Raw genomic sequence first — 23,973 nt, 5'->3', positions numbered from 1 at the left:
AGAGAGACATACAGACAGACATACAGACAGGTGAGTTGGTCAGTTTGTACACCAATAGCCAGCATGATTGAAAAGTTAAAATAATTGGCCTGCTTTTAGTCACCATCTTACTGTAGCTAGTCACTCATATTAGTACTAATTTGCATGCTAGTCACTAATATTAGTACTAATTTGCATGCTAGTCACTAATATTAGTACTAATTTGCATGCAGTTTAGGTGGCGCTATACAGTTTCGCATTTTGCATAGGGTTAGGATTTTAAAGGAAAAGAATTTCCCCGGCTTTCCTCACTGGTTATACTGGCTATTTAAAAAAGACCTTGTATATCTTAGGTATAATGCAAAGAACCTTTAATTCCCTTTATTTTGGTGTATGATTGATGGGTGTACTATGGGTTATAGAGTATACAGCTTGGCCTTACTTCAAATGTGCACCTTTCAAAAGATTGCTAGCTCTACTTGGTCATTTTCACTTCCTGAACTTCAGAGGTCAATTGTATAAAAAAGAGCTGATAACTTTTTTTACATTTTATATATTTGGTAATTCATTCATTGCACTTTCAGAAGCTGGTATTGTCTAGTCTGGCAAAATTCATTTTCCCTATTTTAATAGCTGCTATGTATAGTGCACTTTAGACTAATTCAGACTGATTTTTTAACACAAGGGAGCAGTCATTTTAGTTAGGAGTGTACTTAAATCATGTAAAATTTCCAAAAGTACAGTATCCAAAAGAAATATCATCCACATTACATTAATGTAGCATAGAGATATGCCAACATTCTCTCCACTGTGCATGTTTTAAATGCGAACTACTTCACCTTACATACGTCACTCTCTCGAAAGTACATATTATCTGGTGAGCGCCACCTTACAGGCTTAATTTGATATTTGATGCTACTCATGGACATATTTCCTTTACACGAATGTTGCTAATAAACTTGACATGTTTTGAAAGAATGTCACACATTACAATGTTATCTTGACTTTTTCTAAAGGTAGGTCATGCTGACTCACTGTCAATGCATTTATATCGTCAGTTGTGCATTTCCACAATTTAAACCCAAGAGTGTAATATAAAACTTGAAATTTTCAGAAATTTACATTCATTTTTACATGTTTTCTTAAATCAGGGATTTTGTTATGGCATTGTGCATCCATATGTTAACGTTTGCAAGTCCAACCCATAACTTTGTTACAAGTGTAGAAATGTATTGAAACTCTGTTCAGGCATGTATCATGTGTAGGAGGTGTCATGTACCTTTAAGCATATATCATATACAGAAGATGTCATGTACCTTTATGGATATATCATGTGTAGAAGATGTCATGTATCTTTAAGCATATATCATGGGTAGAAGATTTCATGTACCTTTATATATCTTGGGTAGAAGGTATCATGTACCTTGAAGCATATATCATGAGTAGAAATTGTCATGTACCTTTAAGCATATATCATGGGTAGAAGATTTCATGTACCTTTATCATGGGTGGAAGATTTCATGTACCTTTATCATGGGTGGAAGATTTCTTGTACCTTTATATATCTTGGGTAGAAGGTATCATGTACCTTTAAGCATATATCATGGGTAGAAGGTGTCATGTACCTTTATATATCTTGGGTAGAAGGTGTCATGTACTTTTAAGCATATATCATGTGTAGAAGATGTCATGTATCTTTAAGCATATATCATGAGTAGAAGATTTCATGTACCTTTAAGCATATATCATAGGTAGAAGATTTCATGTACCTTTATATATCTTGAGTAGAAGGTATCATGTATCTTTAAGCATATATCATATGTAGAAGATTTCATGTACCTTTAAACATATATCAATGGTAGAAGATTTCATGTACTTTTATATATCTTGGGTAGAAGGTGTCATGTACCTTTAAGCATATATCATGGGTAGAAGATGTCATGTACCTATATATATATATCTTGGGTAGAAGGTGTCATGTACCTTTAAGCATATATCATGTGTAGAAGGTGTCATGTACCTTTAAGTATATATCAGGGGTAGAAGGTGTCATGTACCATATTAGTAAGGACCTCCATCTCAGGATCTTTGTCACATTAAGTGAAAAAGTTATTCTGACACTTGTATCCTTATTCAGACTATGCCTTTGAACCAGTAAAGATATTTTAATTAAACTTTGTACACATATCATAATTAGACTTGTGTCATGTACCTAATCCTTGCCTTTCCCCCACCCCCACACATACACATATGTCAAGATCAAGGTCATGGCAAGAGAAAATGTATTTTTGTGACTTATATCCTTGTTTGGAGTACAACATTGTAACCATTAAAGATGACATAATGAAACTTTGCCCATGTGTATACATCATGACCCTGTTTGAAGGTTAGGGTTACTGCAAGGGAAGACTCAAATCAATGACTTGAATCCTTGGTAGATTATAACTTCTGAACCAGTGAAGATACTGTAACGGAGTTTTAGATAAATCCTGTATAGATGATGTGTTGCCTCATGGCCATTGCTTCAGCCTGAAGATGAAGGTCACAGTAATGGAAAATGTAACTCTGACTTGTATCCATGTCCAGGGTATAATATTTGAATCACTTAAGATATTTTAATAAAATTTTGCCAAGTACATATATCATTGAATAGCCATTGTGTCACATACCTTAGCTGTAGAGTGGTTGAATGTTCTAAAGCGTATACCTTTACTTATCACTGCCATCTCTCCTCTCTTCACGTCTGTTCAAGTCTTGGGCTTGGCCAATGTGGGTATATAAGAAAACTGCCAGTAGCTTCCCATGGGTTGGTGGCTTTTACTGGGGTTTCCCCCAGGATCTTCCTCCACCAGTTATAATGGCTGCTACATATAGGTTATCTTGCACTGAGAAATGGCATTAAACCCAAAACAACAACAATCATAGCTTCACTTCTGCTGAAGGGAAAGGCATGGTAGAGGGAAAATATAAATCAGTTACCTTTATTTATGTATGGTTAAAACTTACAAACCGATCAAGATATTTTTCATTAAAGACTATTATATATCAAGACATGACAGTGTGTTTTGTATTCAGTCATACCACCTGCCCTCAAGGTCAAGGTCACAGCAAGGGATAATGTACGTCAGTGGTCTGTTTTCTTATCAAGACATTCACATATCTCGACATATATTTTAATGAAGCTTTACACATGTTCATGAAGATCAAGGTCAGTAATAAAGTAAAGGTCATGAGATGGATGTATCCTGTGCCATTTACATAGGCTGTATATCAAATACATTAATGTATAATACAAAACAATTTTGTGTACAAAATTTAAATCTTTCTTTTAGCTTGTCATTTGATTCATTATCAATTTCTCTGTTGATTTTCAAATTTAAAGCCGTCAACTTTTTCCAATTTACAGCCATTGAGCCAGTTGATCCCTATGCTTTTATTGGAGAAACACTTGTTCTGACCTGTGCCATATGGGGTGTTAATAACAAGACTGTCTCACTGTATTTTGATGCCAACGTAAATAACAATGTTAATTGGAGCAGTGTGGAAGTAAACCAGACTGGATACAAGATTACACAATTGAACAGTACTGCAATTCAGCTGACAAGCCCGGTTCTAACCGTTGAAGATGCACAAAGGCACAATAAATCCAGGAGTTACAGCTGTATGGTCCAAGAGGCTGTAAATAACTGTACAGAGAGGAGTAAAAAAATTGTCAAGAATGAACGTGTCAGAATTGATTGTAAGTAACGTTCATTATTTTAAGTAACCAGAAAATTTTCAAGCTTGTGTTTTGCCTTAAGATGTATAAGTTCATTTATGAGTAGTAAATGGTGATATTGTTACATTTTAGGGGGGGCCCCGAGTGGCCGAGTGGTCTAAAGCGCTCTTCGTTACGGATCACTGCCATCTCACCTCTGTCTGCGGCGGTTCAAGTCTAGGATTCAGCCAATGTGGGTATGTGAGAAAGCTTGCCAGTAGCTTCTCGTGGGTCGGTGGTTCTTTCCGGGGTTTTCTCGGGTTCTTCCTCCACCATTAATACTGGCCGCCATGTATAGCCTATCGTGTGCTGAAAAATGGCGTTAAACCCCACAACAACAACAACAACAACATTTTAGGGGTCAAACAGAATGATGCTTTTGCTACAAATTTTCTTATTTAATTTATAGTTTCACAAAACAAACCCAATAAGCATTAAATAAAATTTATTCTTTTATTTCCTGTCATATTGTCTGTCTTCTTACACAGATTTTAAATATGACAAGAGTAAAAACAACAAATCAAAACCGGAATGGCAAAGTCTGGAACCACATTTCAGCAATTAATAGATTTCATGTATTTTGTAAGTTTGAGGTTCATTCACGGCTGTGAAAAACTGGAATTCTGTGAGTTTTTGTCATCTGGTATGACTTGAAATAAAATTTTCTACAAGTGTAACTGGTCAGTTTATCATATTCTTATGCTGGACTTGTTTTGCGTCCATTTAAATCTAGTTTGTGAACATTCAAAAATGCTCACAAAATACCTGAAATTTGCCCTGTTCCAGTTTTGGAAAATAAAACTTCTATAGCTGTATTCATTTGGAGATATAAGTGTACCTTAATTTGCATTTTTATAGATAAAATTGTTTAAGAATATCTAACTGGCTAGGTATATAAGATTCAGCTGAAATTTGGTACAGATTCTTGCTTTGTAAAACATTTTTTTATTGTTGCTTGAAGCATGTAGTTTTAAATTTGAATCCTGTGGCAATTATACTTAGTCACATACCGACAGTATTGGGTACATATTGAATATTTAAATAAACTTATTCACACTGTTATATATATTTAATCTGCATTATTGTTTGTTAGATTTTTTTAAAATTTCATTATATGCTATGGATAGTTGTATTTCAGACTTTACCTTGTCCAAAATCAAGCTCATTTCCTATCTGATCTGAATTATTGATTTGCTTTAGTTCTCGAAACAGCTAATACATATCAAATATTTTCTCTGTGAGTATGGGTTAAATATAAGGATTATTTTCTTGGCTAGCATCAAGGACATTGTGTTTACCATGTTCTTTATTACAATTTTTGTAACAGACCTCTAATTATAACTAAGATTTTATCTTGTAAACATTTGAAACCTTCCAGGATGAAATTTTCCATTTGGTAATATATTTTTTTGAAAATGATAATTGTGACCAGAGGTCAAGTAGAGGACTATATAATCTTGTTTATTGGAAAAATTATTTATTCATACTGTATTATCTCCAGCATTTCATTTGGGCTGGAATTTATTTACTCAGATTATTTAACCCAAATTATTCTTCTCTGGAAATAGAAAGTGCTCAAATATAACATTCTTGGAAAAAGAGAGTCTTGGATTTATAGTGAAATTCAGATAAGGATTTTTTCTTGGATTGTATTATTGTGATCCAACAAAAGACTGCACATCACCACAACATGGGCCACCTCAGGCACATTAACACTTCTAGCATTATATTTATTTTGGAATATCACAAAAGTGAAATTATTTGGGTTTTAATTTGCAAAACTGTCATTTCCTTTTTTTCTCATTTTGACTTTGTATTCTAGGGAAAATTATTTGTTGCATTTTACAAAGCTTGTTGCTTCACAGTCTTTTCTATTACTTATTTTAAGACCATAGTGTCATAAAAACACCTGTCTAAGTATTCCAGGGTTCTTCTTTAATAATGAATGATCCCATAGGCCATATGTGGGGACTCACTTTTTGTTTAGAAATTTAATACTGTGAAAAGTATCAGAGTGGGGTGGAACCACAATGCATCCAGTATATTTGTGTGTTGATTATTTCATCATCCAAGTGACACAGAATGGATGGAAATTCAATGTTATAAATGATGTTGAAAAGAAAGTTTGATAATGTGATTTGGAATACAGAATTTTTAATGATTAAATCAAAGTATTGGAAAGTGATATCTCTTGATGACAACAGATTTACATTGTGATCACTCATTGATGTTATGGACATTTTCTTTTGAATGAAAATAAAGAATTAAAGTTAAAAACAACTTGAAAGAATTGTTATGATCGTCAGTATTGTTCGCAAAGTTTGTATTAAAAAATGACAGTTGGAATATTTTGTTATCTGCCAGTGGCTGGCAGTGTGTCTTGAGTAAATAAATAATGGTGGCATGCTGTCAGTGACAAAATTTAGATAGAAATGACAATTTAAATTTTTATTTCCTGTCAGGGTTGGCAATATGTCTTGAATGAAGACACTTGGTGGCATGTCTCTGTGAAAAGTTCACATGAAAAAATAACCATTGAGACATTGTATTGTCTGCTAGGGCTTTGCAGTTTGTCTTGAGTGAAGACACTTGGTTGAATGGTTCAGTGACAAAATTTATATTAGAAAATGATAGTGAGACATTGTATTATTAACCAGTGGGAGGCAATATGTCAAGTGTGATGACACACTTGAACAGTCAGCATTTCATAATTAGTGTATCAGACTAATATATTCGTCATGATTTAGTGTATTCACTTTCTAGTAACATATAAAAAGTTGAACATGAACAATTTCATGACAGTGATGAAGAAGAATTAGGACAATTAAAATGAAGGAAAAAAAAATAGTTTTAATCAGGTGAAAAATGATTTCATATTTTTCCATTCAAGGTGCAGGGTGAGTGAACACAGATTAAAATGACCATGCACATGATGAGTATTTGAATGTGATGGGAAAATTGTATTTTTTAAGCAGAAAATTCACGTTAAAAAAATCTTGGGCACTAATAGATATATTAATATTTGAAAAGGATATTTCAGCATGGAAAGGATATTCCAGCATGGAAAGGACATTCCAGCATGGAAAAGATATTCCAGCATGAGAATGTGAAACATAGGGAGGAGATTACACATTATCTTCTAGCATTATTGATAAGTCATATACACATGTACTTGATAAGTATCAGGTTTAGAAAGCTGAAGAAGCAGCCAGTCAAGTTTACTTGAGTACAATATGCATCAATAGTTACACTAACAACTTAAAAGTGGATGTCTTGATGTTAGGCATCCATTTAATGCCTTCTTATAACAAACTTACAGCAACCCCAAAGTGTTCATGTGCTTCATGTAAAGCCACTTCAGTCTTTTAATCTTTCCTTTCTTTATGTATCAGCAGTCTTGTTTCAAGCCATAAAGGCAGCAGAATTGCTTCCATAGCAGACAGAATGGAAAACCTATTGTTTTTACTTCTACAGGTTGACAAAACCAGTTGTGATGAAACTTTGTAGGAATATTTCATATGCATGTTCTATGAACGTTTTTCTGGGGTCACTTTCCAAGCAGTGGTGTGGTTTAATTTGCAACCCTGTGGAAAACTTATTTTGTACTTCTCTAGAAAGGCAGAGCCAATTTTGATCAAACTTGGCATGACTGTTTGTTTGGACAGGCTGTATACAAAGTTGGTTTGGTTCCCTTAGTAATGGTCAAGTTTCTTTGTAACCAGTTGTGAAAAAACACCCTATCTTCAAAGTAAACTGTTGGAAAACCTATCTTCAACTTCTTTAAAATGGTCGAGACATTTGTTTATAAAGATTGATAGAAATGGTTCTAAGGACATGCGTTATTAAAATTTTGTCCTGGATGACTCCTGCTACAGATGTGGTTTCCAAAGCAGCCATACCCGGTATACAAAACCTATTTTCAACTTATTCTGTATAACAGTTGAATCAGTTTGATCAAATTTAGTAGTGTTTGGCAGGACACTCTCTGTCAGAAGTTTGCCTGTTTTAGGTCCCTTAGCAACAGTGGGGGTTCAATAGCAACCATTGGGAAAATCTATTTTCAGCTCCTCAGAACAGCTGAGCCAGTTTTGACCATACTTTGCAGAACATATGATATAAATATTTTGAATTGTGTTTGCCTCCCCTAGTTACACTGTGACTTCCAGTTGGAAAGCTTATTTTTGACTTTGTTTAAAACAGCTATATCAGTTTTGATCCTACTTTGGAGGAGTATTTGTTACAATATGATGCACCAAAATTTTATCTGGGTGGTTCCCATTTCAATGATGTGACCTCCATAATAACCATATGAAAAACCTATTTTCAACTTCTCCAAAGGAGCTAAATCAATTTTTATCAAACTTAGTAGGAATGCTGCTTGGATTATGCTTTATCATATTTTTTTGGTGACTTCCCTAGCAATTGTGTGGCTTCCTTAGTTACTAAGTGGAACATTCATTTTCAACCTTTTCGTCAGAACAGTGAGCCTGATATTTTTGGAGTGGCTGCCACAGTAACTCTTCATTTTCATTTCAGCTGTAGTCAGTATAAACCAGAAGATTTTATGGGATAGTATGTTGTCTGTTTGTCATCTGTCCATATGTTACGGTAAGTTTGTTATTGCAACCCATTGTAAACTACTTGGAAGACTGCCATGAAACTTTATGATCTGTTTGGTTCTAATAAAAATGGTGCTGCTAAGACATCCAATATGGCCACAACAGACATCTACAAAGTCATGTAACTACTCCTGAATATGATATTTATGTAAACATGGGCTTTTCACTGAAAGAAATCAGGACTTAACACGTCTTGTTTTCCTAAAAGAAAAAAGCACTGATCTGACATGCAATATGGCTACCATTGCAGCCATCTTGAAAATCTTCTTATTGCTACTCCTCCAGAACAGGAAGACATATCAACACAAGGTTTTCACCAAAAGACTTTTTATGGTGTCTCTGGTTGGTCCTGTGAAAATGGCTCTACCTGGACAGGCATTATGGCCACCACAAGTGGTCATCTAAATATGTTTGTTATAGCTGCTCCACCTGAATGGATGATCACCTCAACATAGATTTTTCTCGTAAAGAATTCTTATGATGTCTAGTTAGTTGCAAATGAAAGTGGCACCAATCTGTTATTCATTATTACTACCAAGGCTGCCATCTTGAAAATTGTGTTATTGCTACAGAATGGAAAATCAAGTCAGCAAGGACTTTTTATTTGAAGAGTTCTTATGATGTCTGGTCGTAAATGAAAAAAGTGCTGCATAAGCTTCCAGTAAGGTTACCACAGTGGCCATTTCAAAAGTTTTGTTATTGCGACTCTTCATGAATGGATGCTTATGTCACCATAGGGTTTTCACTGAAAGACTTCTTATGAGGGCTAATTGTTGCCAAATGAAAATATCTGACATTCAGTATGGTCACCAGAGCAGCCATCTTGAAAATCTTCTTCCTGGTGTTTTGAATCTCTCACTTCATGAGATTCAAAGCCCATGAAGTTAGGGCTGTTGCTTCACCTTGGGCCTGGACTTTTCTCTTAATTATACCTTTAATCAGTGCAACACCAGAGTGAAGCATTTTATGTATTGGAGCTAATTACATCATTCCACTTAAGTTGTCTAGACGTCATCCAGTCTGCAGAGTGAAGGTGTTTTATGTATTGGAGCTAATTGCATCAGTCCACTTAAATTGTCTAGATGTCATCCAGTCTGCAGAGTGAAGGCGTTTTATGTATTAGAGCTAACGGCATCAGTCCACTTAAGTTGTCTAGACATCTTCCAGTCTGCAGAGTGAAGTCATTTTATGTATTGGAGCTAATTGCATCAGTCCACTTAAGTTGTCTAGATGTCATCCAGTCTGCAGCAGAATAGCTTACTCGCAGTAATGTTAAATTCCCATTGGCAGCCTGTCTACCACTGGGCTGGTATTACATAATTAAAATTAGTTTTAATTCCATAAGACTACAGTTAGAATGCAAGATTACAATAGTTATAATAAATACTTAAACGTATCAGCTATGGACACCATAGGTGCCATTTTGAAATCTTGTTATTACTATTCCGCATAGACATATATTCATATTTACATCGGGTTTCCATTAAAAGATATCTTATCTTAGGGGCCGCGAGTGGCTGAGTGGTCTAAAGCGCTCTCCGTTATGGATCACTGCCATCTCACCTCTGGTTGCGTGGGTTTGAGTCTAGGATTCGGTCAATGTGGGCATCTGAGAAAGCTTGCCAGTAGCTTCTCGTGGGTCGGTGGTTCTTTCTGGGGTTTTCCCAGGTTTTTCCTCCACCATTAATACTGGCTGCCATGCATAGCCTATTGTGTGCTGAAAAATGGCATTAAACCCCACAACAACAAAAGATATCTTATGATACCTAGTTGGTCTTTAATGAAAATCTTGGTGATCTGAAATTCAATATAGCCACGATCATCTTGAAAATCTTATTTTATAATTGCACGCACTACTCCGCCCGATGATCATACATGTATCAACATGGGGATTTCACTAAAAGACTTCTAATAATGTCAGGTTGTTTCTAAATAAAAAAGGTCTGACAGATCTTTTGGGGCTTAATTGGTTAATGTTCATGACTGTTTTATGAATGGATTGGGGTTTAATAAAATAAAGTTAATGACTAGCTGTGATCTTCAGATAAAGAAGCTGAAGAAAAATAAACCCACCTGTCTTAGTTCTATCTCACTGTCTTGTGAAATGTTATCATTTAGAGTTACTATAGAACTTTTAAAACTGAAAGTACTGAAGACCTAAACAATGTTTAAAACTTTTTTTACTTTTTGTGGGGCTGCAGGAAAGACAAGTCCTCACATGAGAACAGAGCAAGTCATTATGGATTGGGGCTTGTAGGAAAGAAAAGTCCTCACTCTGGGACTTTATGAAGGCATGTGAGTGGTGCTGAGTATTTTACTGATTGATGTTTAGAGTCCATGAAGATTACTGTAATTTATTTCCTTACACAGTGAAAGGTACCTTAGTGGATAAGGGACACTTGCTCAGAAGTACTCAATTTATAAACCATTTTTTTAAAGTTTACCTCAGTATTTTGCTTCAGTATAAAGGGTACCTGTTCATAGAGAACAGATTGTTTGTGATTCTTTGAGTGTGCTGTATAGATAGGTTTCATAATATGCATTGGTGTTGGATAAAGATATCATTCAATCTGATTAAAATCAGACCTTCACTTTGCTGTGTGAAGATCTGATAATGACAGCTTAAAGGTCATGTTCTGGAGATCTTTGAATTACCAATGGAAATGTAGCTTTCAAAAATCTGAAAGTGAATCAAATCGTTCATTACCCATTCATGTTCTTCATCCACACTAATCAGTCTCCAAACACGAAGATATAAGACTTCATCTGATAGGTTGATAAAATTAGCAATTATGGTAATAATGTAGTTTACCAGAACATGACCCCTATGCACTGTCAGATCATCATTTGTTACAGTGGAGATCTGATTTTAATCCGATTGAGAAATGATTAGAAAGAACGTAAAAAAGATTACAGAAAGTTTCTTTGTGTTGTAAAGAAGGATTGCTGTTTACATTCCTGGGAAATCTGCTTTTTCATGACTAAAATTGTGAGAAACATAGCATCACGTTCATGATGCATAAGCATAATGACATGCATAATGTCATTGGGTACACTCATGTGGGACAGACATATCCCACATGGATTTTCTCACATGGCAGACTGTATCACATGTATATAGGAGTGAAAAAAAACCAATATTAAACATAAACAAACCTTCACAAATGGTAGAAACAGCAGTATGAACATAAAGCATTATAGTAACCATAGACCTGGTTTTCTGACCTTTATTTGGCTTGAGATTTTTACGGCATAATAGTAGCCATAGACCTGGTTTCCTGACCTTTATTTGGCTCGAGATTATTACAGCACAATAGTAGCCAGAGACTGGTTGCCTGACCTTTATTTGGCTGGAGACTGTTGCAGTACAGAAAGAATTATGATCTGTAGGTAAATGCCTGAGTTCTTCACATGGACACAACTGCATCCGATGATATGGAAATGTAGTAGAAATTTTTGAAATATTATGCTTATGAAAACTACTCATGCATTTAGATATAACCCTGAGAACTTTTCATGTATTTTAGGTGGCCTAGTGGTTAGAACATCTACATCAGATGTGGGAGGTCATGGGGATCAATCCCTGGCCGAGTCATACCAAAGACTTATAAAAATGGTACTAACAGCTGCCTCACTTAGCACTCAGCATTAAGAGGTTAATGTTAGGACTGGTTGGCCTGATGTCAGGATAATGTGACTGGGTGGGACATCATACTACATGTCTTTGGCATTATGCCTCAGTTCTAGACATCACTATAAACTGCCACTCTGCAGACATAGCAATATGACTGAAACATTGTTAAAGCTATATTAAAAATCCAAATGACACACAAACACACACGTATTTTAGACTATCCACATAAACCTGAGAACTTTTCATGTATTTCAGACTATCCACATAATCCAGAGAACTTTCCATGTATTTCAGACTATCCACATAACCCTGAGAACTTTCCATGTATTTCAGACTTTCCACATAACCCTGAGAACTTTCCATGTATTTCAGACTATCCACATAACCCTGAGAACTTTCCATGTATTTCAGACTATCCACATAAACCTGAGAACTTTTCATGTATTTCAGACTATCCACATAATCCAGAGAACTTTCCATGTATTTCAGACTATCCACATAACCCTGAGAACTTTCCATGTATTTCAGACTCTCCACATAACCCTGAGAACTTTTCATGCCAAGTGTATAACTGGGACATTCTGACATGTACATGGGACATGATTCCTTATTTTCATCAGGAGTACATAAAAGTGGAATGCTTCTGGACAAATGATCAAAAGTACAGCGGGAGGTAATTGAAAGTTATGTGTGTATAACTCTTTGTTTAATAACTTTTATATTTGATTATACTTGAGTCAGAATATTGATATATTTAGTTTATGAGAATAATGTATATTCAGATTGAATGACCACTGTGTTGGCACTCACCTGTCTTGTGATATCAGGCGTGGGTGTCATTAAATTTCATTCTCAAAATTTCTCATCAAAATTAAGATTCTGGCATCATGTTGCTTGTGATACTTTTGACAAGGTTAGAATTTTGTCAGTAGTAGAAAAGTACAGTGGGACCCCGCTATAACACGGTAGTTGGGAGCCATAGAATCCGACCATGTTATGAACCGAACCGTGTTGTATGCAACCAACTCAGCTGAAGAAAATGTACCCCCCCCCAACAAAAAAAAATTGGGGGGGGGGTAATAAATGCGGGCGGTAAAATACATGCTTCGTCGGCACAGTTGCTGTCTTGAATTAATGCATATTAAATGAGAAATACACCTGTAGTGAAAAGAGAGAAGACATCATATAATAGTTTACATTATTTAGAGAACCATGAATTGGTACATATACGTGAATACTGTTTATATATAAATGTCTAATGTATAGCATGATCGAGTATCAACGCAGTGTACTCACCTGCGAACCTCATCATATACATTGAATCCACAATACAAGTGATTCCATCAAAAATATGCATACACAGCTTTAAAATATTCATTAATTTTGTAACAGGTCATATTGGTCTGAATTCAGTGGAAAAACATAGCACAATCACGTAACGAATGACGAAGCACATTTACTTTTAAGTGCGTTCGAAGTCGGTAAAAGTTAGTTTGCATTTTAAGCCGCCGTTGGCATAAACTTTTTCCCTACAAAAAGGAAACTTTCACAGCACAGATAAAGTGTTCCAGTCACGTTGGAAAATGCAAAAATCCATCAGATTCCACCACCTTTATTTAAGTTTGGTACTGACTTCCTTTGAAGAAAACTTCTTTGCTGTTATTGAAAGATTGTAGTCGGCTTTCTTTGATGAAGGGTGCATGAGCTTTTGAAGTCGCCGCTAAAGAACAGCTTTGGAGAACCAAACGAATGCCCATTTCTTACTGTGGTGGCATCATCAAATAATTGTATTGTATGATTGAGACGGGGATTTTTTCCATTTGCTGAGTACGTTTTCATAACAGTCGGTGCTTCAAAGATAATCTGTTTCCTTTGAAATTTCAGCAAACTGTTTTATCTGGATACATTTTTAAAATGAATTGGCCATCGTTTAGACTATTCTAGTTACTGTCCCTCCATGCCTACTGAATAAACCAATAAGAATTTTTAAAATTTTTCTTTTACATTTGTGGTAGCAGCGTGATGCTGCCTTCTACGCATGTGTTGAAAATTAACAAAGGGTCAACGGACGATAGAGACGCAGGTGTTCTGATGACATGGATTATTACAGAAAACATGAGTGTTCTGAAGGATTTAATTCTGAGTGAAAAGAAGAGGAATTTTACTTACCATCCACACACAAATGCATCTTTGTAAATATATTAATTACTAGTGAGCGGCCGAAAATCCGATGAAAGACAGATTACGAGAAAATGCCTCGTCCAGTTGATCTCCGTTACCAGAAATGTCAACAACAAAAAAGCGGATATTTCACAACATACAGAATTTGTGCTAGATGTCAGGATAAGCGGATTATGATATAACAATGCACTGTTTAGATGGTTTGTCAGTATAGACAAAGAATTTGTTTATGTAACAATAGATAAATTTCAATACATTTTATATCCAGTTTGCGGCTTCCTTTCATGGGGCCTCTGAATTTCTGCACTCCAAACCAATGGTTGTATATAAAAGTTTAAACAGCCAACAATGCCGCCAACAAATAAAAAAAGCCACATGGTATATTTTGCAGCCAATAAGGAAAAACAATCCAAGTTTGCGACAATGGCGAAGACTTACGCGATCCCAGAATAAACTTTTTATGCGTTTTTTTCTTCTTCTTACTTTTAAGAAGAAAGAAAAAGTACTTTTTCGTGTATGAGAAAAATACTTTTTCGTGTACGTGAAAAATACATAAAATTTCAGGAGCCAAGCCACGATTGTCTTGCATTTTTTTTTTATTTATACGCGATCTCTATCCCAAAATGATAAGAAACTTTTTACGTTTTTTTCTTACTTTTTAAGAAATTTTTTTGTGCACAAGAAAAAAACATGTATATGAAATTTCGGGAGCCACGCCACAACCGTTATATCCGAATTCGCGTTATAACGGAGCGCGTTATAGCGGGGTCACACTGTAGAAAGAATGAAAATCAACTCATATTTACAACTTTATACAGGAAAATCTGTTTCATTTTGCATTACAGAGGTCAGGGATGTGTCCAATTTGAGGAAATCCTCTAGCAATCCCAGTCAGAACCTAAATATATTTATTGTTTAGTGAAACATTGTTGCTGTTGACTAAACAGTAAGGTAGATTTTCACACTATGTGATTCGAGCATGTAAATTAGACATCTTCTATGAGAAACTAGAGTTTGACCCCGCTATAGCACACTCCATTATAACACCAATTTGGATATACATGGTCATGGTGTGGCTCCCGAAATTTCATATAAATGTATTTTTCTTGTGCAAAAAAAAAACTTTCTTAAAAAGTATGAAAAAACCCCATAAAAATTATCATTTTGGGAAAGAGATCGCATATGAATAATACAAGATGATCGTGGAGTGGCTCATGAAATTTTATTTGTATTTTTCTCGTACATGAAAAGTGTTTTTTTTTTCTTCATAAAAGTACAAAGAATAATGCATTAAAAGTTTATTCTGGGATCGCGTAGGTCTTCGCCATTGTCGCAAACTTGGATTGTTTTTCCTTATTGGCTACAAAACATACCATGTGGCGATTTTTTTTTATTCGCTGACATTTGTATGTGGATGGTAAGTAAAATTCCTCTTCTTTTCACTCAGAATTAAATCCTTCAGAACACTCACATTTTCTGTAATAATCCCTGACATCAGAACACGTGCGTCTCTATCGTCTGTTGACCCTTTGTTAATTTTCAGATGCATGCATGGAAGGCAGCATCATGCTGCTACCACAAATGTAAAAATATATATATATATATAAAAAATACATCTTACTTATTGGTTAATTGAATAGGCATGGAGGGACAGTAACTAGAATAGTCCAAATTACAGCCAATTCCTTTTTAAAAATGTACCCAGATACAATAGTTTGCTGAAATTTCAATGGAAATGGATTACCTTTGAAGCACCAATTGTTATGAAAACATGCTTAGCAAATGGAAAACATATCAGTTTCAATCAAGAAATACAATAATTTGAAATCCATCCAATTCACTTTTATTTGATCATGGAGAAGGTCTCTATTTATATCACCTAGAATGTAAAATTATTTCTCTTCATTTGAAATTGTATTTACTTGAAGTTCAAAATATTCACACCAATCAGTACATGATGATGGGGATCTGTACACAAAACCTACTAAGTAGGGCTTAGCTTTTTCTGAAGTGGTCTGTAGCCAAATGGATTCCTGCATTTCTAGGTCTTCCCATCTTTTAGAAATTGTACCAGTTCTAACATACATAAGGAGCCCACTACTGCCTGATTTCCTTTCCCTTCGATAAGGTTTGTTATAGCCATTGATATACAAGAAATTTTCACCCTGATTTTCTGTTAACATTGTTTCCGAGAGTCCAAATAAATGGATATTATTATTGGGAGAGGTTAGCAGTAACTTCACTTGATCAGTCTTTCCACAAAAACCCTGAATATTTAAATGACCTATGTGTAAACCTTTTCTAGAAACTCCTAAATTCATGAGATTAATATCAGTGCTAATAGAAGCACTCAAGGAGACATTAAAAGTATTAAAACTATGTTCACAGTGATCTTCATTACAACTATCATTACTGTATAAAAAATTACTTTTTCTACAACTGCATTTTCTACTTTTATCATCATTGTATAAATCTGAACTATCAGTCATATTTGAATCTGTACAAATAGCTGGTAAGTTTTCGTATTCAGAACATCTATCGGCAAGGGGATCAAATCTGTTTTGACAAGGGATGCCTGGTGTATATGACAGTCCCATGATAGATAGATTGGTCCTCCCACTGAATAGAGTCTTCTTGTGGAGTTGAGATGGCCTCCTTGCCATTTTCCTATTCCATAAATGTGTGAGTTTTGGCTTTGTGTCCGAAGCTACCACAATAATGGCATTGTATTGGCTGTCTGTGCCTGCATTCCTGTGCTGTATGTTTGATCTCACCACAGTAATCACATGCCAAAGTGTACTAACTGTATTGATATGGCTGACCATATTGTCTGATGCTATTTTGACCTACATTGGGTTTATAGGGACGGATGAAGTTTGTAATATGGCTGTAAGACCACTATCACACTACACGAATGACTGCATTTATATTTTTTGCCAGCTTTTCCAGTACTAGACTACATGAATGACTGCATTTATATTTTTGCCAGCTTTTCAGCCCTTTAAAAATGGTAGACAGGTGGATATTGTCTCTTTTTCCAAATAAATGTTGCATCACTTGTCCCTCTTCATCCAGGAAACTCATCTAATTGTAAATAATATCACACTTCCATTCACTTGCCAGTCTTCAGATGACCTCATTGATATCTAACACGTCACAATTCACCCCTGGGGGCCATTTCACACAATGCAGCCTGCCAGCTTTGATTATGCTTATAGATGTGTGTAAGTAATTGGTCATATAGTTCTTCAGTAAGTTCTAGATCAGTCCCTTCACTGGCATTGTTCCCTCCAATATAGAGGACTATTTTAGTAAACTTGGAAAAATCATATATTTTTATATCTTCCTGTATTGTCTTTATTTTGGCACCTGAAATGGCATGCTTTCTAACTTGGTGCTTCAGCCCTCTGTTGTTAATTCCATGTAAAATGGAACTACCAATCAGGAGGATGTTTTCTCTGCTGGTAGAAGACAAAGTATTATGTTTTACTTTGTATTGATGTAGTTAGTCTGTATGGTGCTTTATTACTCTTTATCAGTTCTGGCTGAATCTGTGGCAGAGTTGGAAAACTGCATTGGGTTTTCTTTTGGCAATACTTCAGGTGTCTGTACACTTTTACTTTGAGAAATAGGTTTAAGACCGATGATTTGTGAATGTCTGCTGATAGTCAAAGGTTTCTCTGTCTGGGCAGCTAATTTAACCTTCTCATTTATTAGCTTGTCAATCTATTTTGCATCTTACCCACAATGCTTCTGAGTGTATAACAGTCAGCAGCAGGTCAGTATTAAACATACATGGAGAGAGCTGTCTATGATCTCTAGTAGGGCCCTCTGTAGGTGGCATAAGGGTCATAGTCATTGGAGTGCTGTTTATTGCAGGAACCCTAGAAAGTGGGTCAGCTCTCTCCTCAGATAATTCTTGGTTTCTGTGAGTACTGCTCTCATTTGAGTCCACTATATCTGATAAACATGTGGAATTGAAACTATCTTCACTTATAGGGGATTCTAAAAATAGATTAGTAGCCATTCTGATGAAGTTCTTATCTTTCCATTTCATTGACTCTAAACCCATAACTTCTATTAGACTTTAAGCACAATTAAAAGTAAGTATACATTTTAGTCCATTGGCATGTGTTGTAGGACTGGGATGAATCAAATGTAAATTCCTTTTAATTTATTCCAGGAATTGATGGAAAAATCCAGTTGTCAAAAATGTTATTGTGAAATTGGTTGAATTTAAATGTTTCACATTGTAGATGATACCCTCTAAATATTCCTTAACAGGAAGGTCTTGCTCTACATCAGAGAATCCTTCAAATGAAAATTGTCAGAAGAGTGTGAGAAAGTTGACACTGATGTGATAGATGAATCCATGATGAAAAATATTCATTTAAAGTTTGTCTCTTAGTATGTTATATTTCAATATTATCATGATATGCATGAACAGTACAACATTGTTCCACAGGAGTTACTTGACATTATAGTTAAACTATATAAATATATATATATATATATATATATATATATATATATATATATATATATATATATATATATATATATATATATATATGTATCTTGAACACATAATAATTACAATATTAATCAGATGGATGTGATTTTTATTTTCAGTAAAGCAGAAGTCAAATGGAGCCGATGCAATAATGACTCTTTTACGTCGTTCACCATGCCTCATATAGGCCCAGACTATTGGTTCTATTTCAACGTCACCAATACTGTCAAGAATGTGGTGAAAACTTCAAATCTTTTTCCTGTATATCCAGACCATATAGGTAAGCTTATCTCTAATGATCTTTAAAGGTTGACTCTGTTACTCTTTTAAGCCGGTTTCTATTACTCTTTTAACCCTTTACCTCATAGAGTGTATATCATTTTAGCCAGTTCAAATACATTCTACCAAAGTTACATAGTGCAGTTCGCTTCAGATAGAACAACTGTTACCTATCCTGCCTGTAAACTGTTAAGCAGTGTAGTATATGTTATGTTTAACATCATTTGTAACCATTTTACATTTCTGGTACACATCTACTATGTATAGAAAATTAAAGAGTAAAATCCAATCGTTATAGCTGTATAATTATTTTTCATGGAAGAATTTTGTTTGTGCTTTAAAATCTTGAGAGAACTGTCAAACCAGTGAAGCCGTGTGACCATGACCTTACTGCCATTTCTCATACTCAAAATTTATAAGTTCTTTGACTGCATCTGCATCACTAAATCATCTGAAGTAGATAATTTATAAAATCTAATTGCTGCCTACATCAATATCAGTGCCTTTGCTTATTGAAGCTTTCATAGTTCTGATTCTAATTGTGCAAGCTCAAGAATGTACTGAACAAAATCTGCAGCCTCCATTTTGGAGAGTGGAGAATATATACCAGTTACTTTAAATAGCAGATTATGACCAGATCTTAAACAGCGACCACATGATCTGTTGTAATGGTCATTCACATCAATGAATGTAGTATCTAATAGAGGGTTTTGCCATAAGCTAAAAATGGCTGATGTTTACATAAACTTAAGCTGGACTCTCATACTCTTTTAAGATGGACTCTCATATTGACTCATACTCTTTTAAGATGGTTTCTAATATTCTTTTAAGCTGATCTCTAATATTCTTTTAAGTTGGTCTCTGATACTCTTTTAAGCTGGTATCTAACACTCTTTTAAGCTGGTCTATATTATTCTTTAACCTGGTCTCTAATACTCTTTAAAGCTTGTCTCTGATACTCTTTTAAGTTGGTTTCTAACACTTTTAAGCTGGTCTCTATTACTGTCTAAGCTGGTCTCTAGTACTCTTTAAGCTGGTCTCTAATACTCTTTGAAGTTGGTCTTTAATAGTCTTTTATGCTGATCTCAGTCTAATATTCTGTTAAGCTGGTCTGTATTACTGTTATTTTAAGTGAGTTTGTATTATTTCTATTTCATAATGTTATACACATTCAAACATGTTGCTGGCAGTCACCCATCAGAAAAGAAAAACTGACTGTTGAACACAGGTTCACTTCTTAGAGTTGGTTTTTAAACAAATACAATAAACCAGATATTACTGCCATTATTATTATTATTACATGTATTATTATTATTATTATCATGATTGTTTTATGTGCAGTGTACAACAAAATCATGAATTACATATTTTTGTCATCTCCCAAATTTATATTCCACACAAGATTATTATATCCTGCTTAATTATATCCATCCTATCAATGAAATCATAACTTAAACTCTATGTATGTAAGGGTATGTGATGAAATCATAACCTAAACTCTATGTATGTAAGGGTGTGTGATGAAATCATAACCTAAACTCTATGTATGTAAGGGTATGTGATGAAATCATAACCTAAACTCTGTGTATGTAAGGGTATGTGATGAAATCATAACCTAAACTCTGTGTATGTAAGGGTATGTGATGAAATCATAACTTATACTCTGTGTATGTAAGGGTATGTGATGAAATCATAACTTATACTCTGTGTATGTAAGGGTATGTTAGGAAATCAGAAGAAGCTGTATATGGCTGTTCTTTGTGATCCATGAACTAAAACCTTGACTTGCCTTTACACTCCGGTGGTCTAGTGGTTAGAGCGTCCGCCTCGGATGCAGGAGGTCATGGGTTCGATCCCCGGCCGAGTCATACCAAAGACTTACAAAAATGGGACTAATAGCTGCCTCGCTTGACGCTCAGCATTAAGAGGTTAGTGTTAGGACTGGTCGGCCCGGTATCAGGATAATGTGACTGGGTGGGACATCGTGCTACATGTCTGCGGCATGATGCCCCAGTGCTAGACATCACTATAAACTGCCACATTGCAGACATCGTAGCGATATGACTGAAAAATTGTTAAAGTTACGTTAAAAATGCAAATCACATCACATCATCACACATGCCTTTACAAGCAAATTTTGAATATTGAATGGCCCCTGACCGTAATGAAAAAAACATGACTCTTGTCTTTGCTGAAAGTAAAATTTTGTTCTTCAGAGATGCCTTTAATTAACAGGCGGATAGATGAAGATATCTAACTATGCCTGTCACACTGGCACAGAAGATGGCTTTCATTTCTACTGCAATAACACAGCTTGTTTTGCCCACCATCCAGCAAATGATAAAAACTGATTTGCTTCAAATTTGACATAGTAACCTTATCAATGTGACTGTAGTACATTGAGTACAAGTGAGACAACAGTTATTTATATGATACATTGTGACCCGATTCTAACATGGTTGTTGGGGTCCATAGAACCTGACCATGTTATAAACCAACCATGTTACACCCCCATCTTTTCATGGTACATGCATCATTTAGCTGAAGATGGTGGGTTGGGGTATGGTAGGAGGGGTTGAAATAAAAGCAGCTGCAAAAATGTGTGCTTTTGATTAAACTATTGTGAAATACACCTGTATATTGACAACTTACATTTGTGTAATATAGTCCATAATGCATTAAGTACTGTACTTATATATGATAAATCCATGAATTCCAATAAAGATCACTTTTTATAAAATTCATGTATCAGTCACATCCTGTTAGAAAACACAAATAACATAAAAACAATTGTAGTCTTCATTTGATCTATATCACATTGTCAACAAACACATATGACCAAGCAATTCATTACAATATTGTCACCAGTAGCACATGGCTGTAGTTGTTTACATGCTACATGTATATGTATTTAAATTGGCCTAGATTTTGTTCAGCTGGAGACAGCTATCATCTTGCCGAGGCTACCCAGGGGATGAGGCTATTCATAGGAAAATGAAAACCTGTGAACAAATTAAAAAAGTTACTTGATGGCCAGATATCTGTGGTTTCAAAAGATTGGAAATTTAATTTGCATTTTATTCTACCATTGGTAGTAATCAGAAGCATGCATGTTTTTCCTACAAAAAGGGAACCTTTCACGACACAGTCAGTGTATTCCAGTCACTTTGGAAAATGCAGCAATCCATCATATTTCATTGCATTTATTTCAGTTTCATGCTGACATCCTTTGATGAAAGGTGCTTTATTTTTGTTGAAAATTGAAGTCGGCTTTCTTTGATGAAGGGTGCATGGGTTATTAAGTCACCACTGAAGAACAACTTTGGAGGTCAAAAAAAATGCCCATGTGTTATGCTGAAGCAACATCAAATAATTGTAAAACATTGAATGAGACTTAATTTTTTTGTTGTTTGCTTAGTATTTTTACAGAACAATTGGTGCTTCAAAGGTATTGAGTTTTCTTTGAAGTTTCAGCAAAATTATTGTTTCTGGGTACATTTTAAAAAAATTTGCCATTGTTTGGTTGATTGTAGCTGCCACAACACAATGGTCTTTATTAGAATTTATACACAATCTCTTCATCAAAATGATAGTAAACTTTTTACACTTTAGTTTTTATACTTTGAGGAGAAAAAAATATATTTTTGTATCAGACAAAAATACATGCATTTGAAATTTCAGGAGCCATGCGATGATCACATTATATTCAAATTCATGTTATAACAGAGCTGTAGCGGTGTCACGCTATATTTCTTTATAAAGAGTGTCTTCCTCATAAAAACAGAAGACTGAGTAGTCACTGCTGTCACTATGTGCCAGTGACTGCTTAAGCAGAGAAACCATTTCTTGGTTAGGAAACACCTGGCCACTGACTGCTGAAGACAGATGGTCATTACATACAGAACATTTATATAGGAAATTTGGAGGGGAGAAATTAGAATGACCATTGTGAACAGGTGACAGTTAGGACAGGTTTTGCTTATACCTTGGAATTTAAGGGATTTCACCCCAAATTTTTGTAAATATCTGAATCTCCTAACTGGGAAAGCAGGATTTCAAAAGCCATATTGTCATCGTCTGTGATGTATTTAATGTAATGGGAAACCAGGATTTCAAAAGCCATATTGTCAACATCTGTGATGTATTTAATGTAATGGGAAACCAGGCTTTCAAAAGCCATATTGTCAACATCTGTGATGTATTTATTGTAATGGGAAACCAGGATTTCAAAACCCATGTTGTCAATATCTGATGCATTTAATGTATTGGGAAACCAGGATTTCATAAGCCATATTGTCAATGTCTGTGATGCATTTAATGTACTGTAAATCATAATGGTTTCATATCATTACATTTTCATGAACATAGATAGTATGGTGAACTTATTCCAAGACAATTTCATGATCACTACTGCAGCAGGATTGAATAATCTATGGACTTTGACAGGTCACTTCTTTCTGGCGCACAACAGGTCAGTGATCACTATTCTGTCCAAATTAACATATTGAAGAGTTGTGCAGGGAAGAGCTAATTACATATTCATAGAAGGTCACATGATGCTGTCAGCCACTTTGTTTGTTGACATTGTTAAAGGTAATGGTTACAGAAAACAATGTTTTATCTCAAGGCTTTGGGCAGAATTAATGAATTACTATGAGAATTGTAAAATCAATGGTCATCAACAGTACCTCGAGCTGAAATATGATTGCAGGCTTTTATTTTTATCGCTGCAGAGACTTTACAAAGGGGGGCAAAACCATCATGAATATCAAATCAGAAAAAATTGTTTTGAATACCATACAACAAAACACTTACATTTTCTTGTAGTGTCAGTTTTATTCTGTGGTCGATTTCCACTTGATAATCCTGGGTTTGGCAAAAATTAGCTGAGTCTTTACACTTATAATACACTGCTCCGGTGGCCTAGGGGTTAGAGTGTCCAGCTTGGATGTGGGAGGTCGTGGGTTTGAACCCTAGCCGAGTCATACCAAAGACTTATAAAATTATACTT

The 23,973-nt window shown here is 35.1% G+C and overlaps 1 protein-coding gene across 2 annotated transcripts in view; it reads left to right on the top strand.

Moving 5' to 3' along the window:
* Window positions 1-23,973, top strand: part of LOC149806997 (uncharacterized) — a 151,433-nt gene that overhangs the window by 25,386 nt on the left and 102,074 nt on the right. For both annotated transcript variants that reach the window (XM_089960518.1, XM_089960526.1), the window contains exons 4-6: window positions 3,386-3,718; window positions 12,518-12,662; window positions 18,803-18,963. In XM_089960518.1, the coding sequence (XP_089816644.1) occupies window positions 3,386-3,718; window positions 12,518-12,662; window positions 18,803-18,963 (639 nt within the window). The remainder of the gene's footprint in view (window positions 1-3,385; window positions 3,719-12,517; window positions 12,663-18,802; window positions 18,964-23,973) is intronic.

Source organism: Sinohyriopsis cumingii, chromosome 1 (genome assembly GCF_028554795.1).
Source record: "Sinohyriopsis cumingii isolate HCF-2022 chromosome 1, ASM2855479v2, whole genome shotgun sequence".
Taxonomy (NCBI): domain Eukaryota; kingdom Metazoa; phylum Mollusca; class Bivalvia; order Unionida; family Unionidae; genus Sinohyriopsis; species Sinohyriopsis cumingii.
The sequence above is the reverse complement of the archived record's forward strand: the minus strand, read 5'-3'. Positions and strand labels throughout refer to the sequence as shown.